Genomic DNA, 8503 nt, shown 5'->3' on the forward strand with positions numbered 1-8503 from the left:
ACATTGCGAGCTTCCTAAGGTACATAGAACTCAGCTCCCAGCACCGCTCCCAAACAAAGGCAGGTCTGTGGAAATCCACTGCAATCCGTTTACAACGGATTACATTCGGAGGCCTCAGTTAAAGACGTGACCCAATTACCTTGTTTGGACACTGAATCCTTCACCTGACCAGGACCTCTGCCATGACCAGAACCGAGACGGGGTACAGGGTGGGAGGTTTGGCAATATTACCCCCTCTCAACATGTCAGTACATATCCTGGAGATAGCAGCAGCATCTTGTCAGATAGCAACACCCTTCAGATTCTCTCTGCGCAGGCATAAACTGTTTTATACTCTGTATCTAACACTGCTGTTTTTGTCCTGGGAAGGTTTGGTCAGGACAGTGTAGAGAGAGCTTTACTCTTTATCTAAGGGAGAGGCAATGGCTTAGTGGTGTTATTGCTGGGGACCCGGGTTCAAATCCCACCAGGGCAGATGGTGAAAATTGAATTGAATAAATATTTGTAATTAAGACTCTAATGATGACCATGAATCCATTGTCGAATGTTGTGGGGAGAAACCCCTCTGGGTCACTAATGTCCTTTAGGGAAGGAAACTGCCATCCTTACCTGGTCTGACCTACATGTGACTCCAAGTTGATTCTTAACTGCCCCCGGGCAATAAATGCTGCCCTAGCCAGCAACGCCCTCCCATGAATGAATGAATAATTTTTTAAAAACATGCTGTCCCTGTCCTGGGTGTATTTGATGGGGGACAGTGTAATTATATTAATCATAATCAAATTATTTTATCCTCGTTTTCAGAGCTGCCCTTGGTCCTGCAGCTGAGGTCAAACTATCAATAACTGTAACATTTCTTCCCCTCACCCCGCCCCACCCCCCAACCCCATGATCTCTGCACCCCTCCCATTTGTGTCTCTTAAACATCCTGATTCCTATCATTCCACCACTGGCAGCCTTGCCTTCAGCTGATTCGGTCCCAAGCTGAGGAATTCCCTCCGTAAATCTCTCTGTCCCAATCTCTCCTGCTTTAAAATCTATCACATTGACCACCTTGATATGAAACACACCGAGGGTCCTTAGTGTTCAAAGTGCTTCATAAATGTAAATGTTGTTGAGGGAACATACTTACAGTGGACTGTTTCTTAAGAAGCTCAGAAGCTCTCTGGCCCCATTATCCAGCAACAATAAGACTACCTTATGAACAAAGGCTGAACAGGTTGGGATTCTACTCACTGGAGTTTAGAAGAATGAGAGATGACCTCATTGAAATATACAGGATTCTTAAGGTGAGATAGTAGGAACTGCCGATGCAGGAGGATCTGAGATCATTCAGCTCCCTATACCTTGTTATCTCCAGGATTCTTAAGGTGCTTGACAGGTTAATGCTGAGACAATGTTTCCCTTTGTGGGAGACTCCAGGACCAGAGGGCACTGTCTCAGACTGAGATGAGGAGGAATTTCTTCTCAGAGGGTTGAGAGCCATTGGAACACCTTGTCACAGAGAGCTGTGGGAGCAGAGTCCTTGTGTATATTTAAGGCTGAGATAGACAGATTCTTGATCAGTTGGGGAAATCGAGGGTTACGGGGAAAGGGCTTGGAAAGGGGATGAAAGGACTGCATTTTTTAAAAAAAACTTTACTGTGTCTTTGACTGTGGACTAAAATGGGAAAAGGGAATGCTTAAAAAAAAAATCAAGGACTAGGGAAGGAGTGGCTGCAGTTTGAGAACAAGTCACTGGAATGCATTGTGAGCTGTGTTTACATTCTTGCTTTGTTCAAGGAGTGGGAGAGGAGAGATAAGGTACTGCACCACCAGCACTGGCTTCCGGGCAGGGTAACAGCTTGGGTGAAAGAACGATAAAGAGAAGGCTTCCAGACCAGGCGAAACAGGGTCTGTTCTCTTATTTCTGCAGCCAAGTAACTTAAGCCTGAGGACAGTTATTCTCTCCTACCATTCACCGTAAGCTGTTGCCTCAAAGCAGTAACCGCAAAACTAAACAATTAATGTGTAAATCCTAAAATAAAACCATGAACCGTGGATGCTGAAAATCTGAAACAAAAGCAGAAATGGCTGGAGAACGTCAGCAGGACTGGCAGCTTCTGTGGAGAGACAAACCCAGTTCTTAATGTCACCGGATCCGAAACATTGACTGTTTTCTCTCCATGTATGCAGAGTTTCTGCAGCAATTTCTGTTTTTGTTCCTGACTTGCAGCATCTGCAGTTTTGTCTTACATTAACATGCAAGTCCATGTCTATGGAAAGAACCAGAAGGGCTTCAGAGAACAGGTCTTGCGAAGAAAAAGGAACAACTCATTGAAACCCGCTGACTGGTGCTATGGAACTGTGTTTCAACAGGTTTATTTCTGCCACTAAGAATAGTCAAGAAATTAAATGCTATTGGTTTGCCTGCATGGAAGCTTTAAGAGAGGATTAGAGTATGATATGTCGATTATCATTTTATCTCTGAAAGTCCAATGCAATCTCAATTCCTAATTCTCAATCGGAGAATGCCAGCCAATTTGGAAGACAATGGGAGAGAGATGGTAGTTAATGGTTACCATGGCCTGACTGAATGGTAGAACAATTGCAGGCAGCAAAGTGAGCAGGAGTCTTCCAGAACATTATTTTTTGACAGGGAAAAAATTAATTCCCCACACCCCTCATCCAATGGACTCTCAGCCAGCTGTCTGTACTCACTCAGGATTACAGCGTCACCCTAAATATCAGAGTAACTCCCCCAATCTTCACACTGACTCCCTGCAGCTAGTCCCGAACCGCCACAGCATATTATCCTGCCCCTCATAATACCTATCTGCAAACTCCTCCTTATTCAACACCTATATTGGGTATTTTGGAGTGAGTAGATGGGGTAAGCTGGTTAGAAAAGGGAAGCAACGTGCCCACAATTGGAATACTGCCTTCCATTTGGTCTCCCTGCTGTAGGAAAGATATGGTAAAACTTGAGGGTGCAGAAAAGATTTACAAGGATGTGGCCAGAGTTGGAGGGTTTGAGCTAGAGGGAGAGGCTAAATAGATTGGGACTGTTTTCCCTAGGAAGGGTTTAAGAGGGATATGGACCAAATGGGACTAGATTAATTTAGGATGTCTGGTCGGCACAGACAAGTTGGACAGGTGTTGGCCATCTTCCGTGTCAGCCATCTCTATGGCTCTAGAACTCCAGATCCCGCCCCCCCTTAGAAATTCTGCATGCCCACCTTTCCCCCCCCCCCCCCAACTTGTGGCTGCAAGGCCAATCTCTTCATGGTGGAAGGTGTTCTTAATAAATGGGAGGTAATGTCCTGTGGCTGTGCTATTGGCAGATTGAGATCCCACTCTGGTGAGGGTGGGACAAAGTGGTTAATAGCTGGGGTGGAGGAATTATAGCTCTGCTCATCGAAACTTTACAAGCCAGCATGTGAGGTGCCAGTAATAGCCTTCAACAATTAGAAAACCACATTGAATCACAGAAGCTCTCATTTTTCATATAATGCATTGTCCATAATGTAATTCATGACACTGTACTTTGAGAAGTCCTGAGGACTTAGCTCCTAAAGGCGTCCCAGCCGTTCAGGGTAGTCGATAGCTATTTGGTCCATGATAGGATTTTTGATTTAGACTGAGGGTGAGAAACTGCGGTCTGAAACTAATGTTTTAAACTTCAATATCCTTTAAGTAAGACTAATTGGCTAATGTGGACTGGTTAAATAAACAGAGAAGTAGTGGCAGATATTTAAGACAATTTTTCAAAACTCTCAAGGATATATTCCATTGAAAAAAGACATCATGAGAAATACATAGTACCCATGGCTGAGGAAACTATGTGTGGTATAAAATTCAAAAAGGAAAAGATGTACAATACTACAATAACTATTGAAAGCCCCAATCATTTGGAAAAAAAAGTCAGAAACAAAGCAAAGGATGGTTTAAAGAGAAGAAATTGGAGTACAAACGTAAACTAAAAAAAGATATAAACAGACAGTAAAAGCTTCTACAGGTTCATAAGATGGAACAGTATCTAGGTGCTGGTCCCCACCTTACAGTACAAGGCTAAGGAATTAAAAATGGGAAACAAAGACACAGCAGAGATTTTCACTGAGTATTTGGTATTTGTCTTCATACCAAAGCATCAATTGAGAGGCAGGGCAAAAGGATGGAAGATGGGAATGCAATCACCGTCAATAGCCAAGTATGATGTGGAGGTGCCTGTGTTGGTCTGGGGTGGACGAAGTCAGAAGTCTCACACCCCAGGTTACAGTCCAACAGCTCAATTTGAAATCACAAGCTTTTGGAGCTCTGCTCCTTCATCAGGTGAAGTGACTATAGCTTTGTGCTGTGGGACTTCTGACTAGCCAAGTACTACTAGGAAAACTAATGGGACTCATGGTCAAGTCCTTCCATCTAAAGGCCTGCATTCTGGGGGCTCAAAAGGAAGCAGCTGGAAACAGATTGATGCGTTGAATGAGAACAGCAAATGCTAACGAGCAAAGTTAGACAAGGGAGAGCCAGTGGATGTGATCTATTTGGATTTCCAGAAGAGCCTTTGATGAGGTGCAGCACAGGAGACGGCTGGATAGGGAAGAGGTCATTAGTTAGGTGCAAAGTACCAGCATGGATAGAGGATTGGCTGACAGGCAGAGAGTGGGGATAAAGGGGTCATTTTCAGGTTGGCATTCGGTGATTAATGGAGTTCCACGGGAGTCCATGCAGGGACCACAAACATACATGATACATTAACAATCTGAACAAAGGAACTGAGGGCATTGTCACTAAGTTTGCAGATGACACAAAGATAGGTGGAGGAACAGGGAGCATGGAGGCTATAAGGACTTACACAGGCTGAGATAGCAGACAAAAGAGGCAGATGGAATACAACGTCAAAAAGTGAGGTTATGCAATTTGGTAGGAAGAATAGAGGTGGAGACTTTCTAAACAGAGAACGGCTTCTGAAATCTGAAGCACAAAGGGACTTAGAAATCCCTGTTCAGGATTCTCTTCAGGCTAACATACAGGTTCAGTTGGCAGTTAGGAAGGCAAATGCAATCATAGCATTCATTTCGAGAGGGCTAGAATGACAGCAGAGGAGGTGATGACCTAGTGGTATTATTGCTGGACTGTTAATCCAGAGATCCAGATCACATTCTGGGGTCCTGGGTTCAAATGGCAGATGGTAAAATTTGAATTCAATACAATAGCTGGAATTATGAATCTAATGATGACCATGAATCCATTGTTGATTGTCAGAAAAACCCATCTGGTTCACTAATGCCCTTTAGGGAAGGAAACTGCCATCTTTACCTGGTCTGGCCTACATGTGACTCTTAAAAATTAGAGATGGGCAATAAATGCTGCCCTAGCCAGCGACACCCTCATCCCAAAACATACTGCTGAGGCAGTCCTGACGATGGGTTTCGGCCAAAAACATTGACTTTCCTGCTCTTCTGATGCTGTCTGACCTGCTGTGCCTTTCCAACCTCACAACAATAGACTCTGGCTTCCAGCATCTGCAGTCCTTATGGGCTCCAACAGAATCAAGGGTCACAAGGGAGCAGGCAGAAGAACGGGATTGAAAATTATATCAGTCATAATCGAATGCAATCACTATCACTAACCAAGTATGAAGTGGAGGGGCCGGTGTTGGCGAATGGCAGAGCAGACCTAATTTTGCTTCTATATCTTACAGTCTCGTAATTCGAGGGGAATTTCTGCGATGAGGGAGGAATGGTGAGCAAGTTGGGCCTATAGTCTGAACGTTAGGAGACCGAAGGTGATTTAATGGAAACATGTAACATTTGATGGGGTTTGACAGGGTGGATATTGAGAGGACAGACTACAACTGGGGGACCTAGCTCTCATTTAAGGTAGAAAGGTGAGGAGGAGGAATTTCTTCTTTCAGAGGGTAGTTCATGTCTGGAATTCTCTTCCACAGACAGTGAGAGAATCTGCACTATTCAATATATTTAAGGCTGAGTCAGTCAGATACGAGGGAGTTAAAGGAGGGAAGTGGAAGTTGACAGCACAATCAGACCAACTAATTTTACTGAATGGCACAGCAGACTCAATGGGTAATGGCCTATTCCTGCTTGTATTTCTTATGATTTTACTGATAACAGAAGATTGATTTAATCAGCTTCATGTTACGATCAATTTGACCCAAGTGGATCATTTCCACTGGTCTGTGAGCCAGCTCCCTCCAGTTACTTCAACCTTCATTTCCAGCTACTGGTTTCAGAAGGGGGTTCCCTGCCTTGTGCCAGTCACTCTTCAGGGTCAGCTGATGCACCAGTCTTACTTCAAGATACATTGCTTTCACTGAGACAATACAAAGCTTTTTATTATAAAAACACTGATGGTAAAGCAGATATCAGATCAACCTATTTTAAACCATCACAAAAAGTGCCCAACCCTTCCCTGTAACATCCTCCCACTCCAGTAATCTACATAAACACAGCTGCTGACATGTTGTAAACGTAGGGATTGTGGGTAGGGAAGAGGGGAGTAAGATTTACAATCCAGAGTTTACTGTCATGGCAATTTTCCAATAAACCAGCAGGAGACTCTCCTTGAGATGATATTTACAGCAGAAGTTGTGGGTGGCTGGGTGGAAGGTAAACACAGTGGAAGTGCTGAGTTGTGACAATGGCAGACCAGCGGAATTAAACCAGTTCTGGCATTACAGTGTAATTCACATGTTGCAAACATCACTTGCACTGTTTAGTCCTCTCTCTGTGGGGAAGAATGTTCCATTTGATGCTCAGTGCCTGTTAACAGTCACACCAGCAGCGAACTCAGACTCAACGGCCACCTCTTTAAAGTCAGGAGTGCCTTGGTTTTTAAAGCTGCCACATATCCAGTGTGGTAGAAGGATGAAGCACCCTACCCCACAGCAGGTTGATGACAAAGGCATCCAGTCCGATCAGCGGTCTTTAAGCTGTAGTCTCTCACTGAGGTGCTTTAGTGTGTCTCCCCATCAGCAGAGTACAGGCATTCGGGGCTCTGATGAAAACACACAAACAAACAGTGAGCAGAAAGGAAACCAGCAGGGGAGCGGAGCTGTTCTCCTCTTCCCATCTTGGAGCTCCACTGCTGATCACTGGAACTCTCTAAACTCTGCTTCTCACCGGTTAAAGATCCATTCTGAAGACAGCAGCCCAGGAAGACATGGGCAGCGGTTTGAAGGAATAAGTTAAGCCCAAACAAAATAAAGGATCTTCTCTCTTCCCCCTCCCCCTCGAAGTCCCCAGCCCAGCGTTATGTCATCTACTGATATCTCGATTGGAGTCCCAGCCTTTTGTGTTTTTCTGTTCCGTTTTGAGACAGTCAAAGAAAGGATGTTGCAGACACTCTGCCAGAGTTATCCTTTTGGACGGCTCATACTCCAACATTCTCTCGATTAAATCAAACAGCTGGCAGTGTTCCTCATTCTCGGCAATCATGTATCGCTGAACAATAAAATAAAAACACACCTATTAATGTACAATACTATTTGAGAGAGAGAAAGAGAGAGAGAAAAGAAAAATCACTTTTTCCTACCCCTCCTGCAGCACTGCCAAAGTTTACACTTCATTCAATGCTGCAGGGCATTTGAACACAGCAGATAACAGCTTAACAGATTGACAGGCCACCTAAACCCATGCCACATAATTAAGTTCATCTAAGAAAAAAATCCATGGTCCAAATTTTATAAGGAATTCGAGTTGAATAAACTGGACTGCTAATCCCTTGTGTTTGAAGCTGGTTCTGTGAAATGATTGGATTAAAACAGACACTGAGGTACTCTCTGTGGAGGCACCATTTTACAGCTACCATCAGTTCAGGAAAAATAATTTTTAGCAAATCTCCATTCATCCAGTACAGTTTTAAAAAAGCTAACTGTTGTGCTTCAGTTCAGTGATGTGCGCCATACTCTGGCTCCTAGATTTAAATACTACTTGCTTTGACTTTCTTCTGCCCAAAGGGTGTGGTTTTCTGGATTTCTACACTGCTACCACTAAAACATTCCTCCCAGGATGCTGGATCCATCAGATCACTGGGTTTTACTTGCGAGGGGTGGGGGACACATGGATCAAAAGGCAGCAAAATGGTATCTCAAAACTGAACGGAGTTGCTGGTACAGAATTGGTGGCCAGCACTTTAAGCTTAATGTTTCTGGCCTGGTGGTGGGGAAATCCCAGATCCATTGCAAAATCTTGAGACGAATTCAGTCTAGCAAACTTACTTTCAATGGCTTGCAGTTATCTCGTACATATCTTCCTGCAGAACTGCTTTCATCCCAGTCCAGGCGACCACGGTAAAAGTATTTCTGTTTCCTGTTAATGGTAAAATGGCAATAATGCACATTTTAACTGGGCAAACTGAGGAGACTTAGTTTTTGTTGCAAGACCACACGGCCTACACCTCAGGAAAACATGCCACAATACCCAAAACAAACCCAAATTCTCTCTCCCACGCACACACCTCCCCCCCCCCCCCCCCCCCCCCCCCCCCCCCCCCCCCCCCCCCC

At 44.3% G+C, this 8503-nt stretch overlaps 2 protein-coding genes across 2 annotated transcripts in view; one reads left to right on the top strand and one right to left on the bottom strand.

The window, feature by feature from the left end:
- Positions 1 to 1863, top strand: part of LOC125487864 (potassium/sodium hyperpolarization-activated cyclic nucleotide-gated channel 4-like) — a 10464-nt gene extending 8601 nt beyond the window's left edge. Inside the window, exon 4 of the mRNA XM_048620316.1 lies at positions 1783 to 1863. Coding sequence (XP_048476273.1) covers positions 1783 to 1863 — 81 coding nt within the window. The remainder of the gene's footprint in view (positions 1 to 1782) is intronic.
- Positions 1864 to 6307: 4444 nt separating this feature from the next.
- LOC109924971 (dual specificity protein kinase CLK2-like) overlaps positions 6308 to 8503 on the bottom strand; it is a 15136-nt gene continuing 12940 nt past the window's right edge. The window contains exons 12-13 of the mRNA XM_020524946.2: positions 8219 to 8309; positions 6308 to 7442 (exon numbers count right to left, since the gene is read on the bottom strand). Coding sequence (XP_020380535.1) covers positions 7257 to 7442; positions 8219 to 8309 — 277 coding nt within the window. The 3' untranslated portion in view covers positions 6308 to 7256. The remainder of the gene's footprint in view (positions 7443 to 8218; positions 8310 to 8503) is intronic.

Source organism: Rhincodon typus, chromosome 46 (assembly GCF_021869965.1).
Source record: "Rhincodon typus isolate 14 chromosome 46, sRhiTyp1.1, whole genome shotgun sequence".
NCBI lineage: Eukaryota > Metazoa > Chordata > Chondrichthyes > Orectolobiformes > Rhincodontidae > Rhincodon > Rhincodon typus.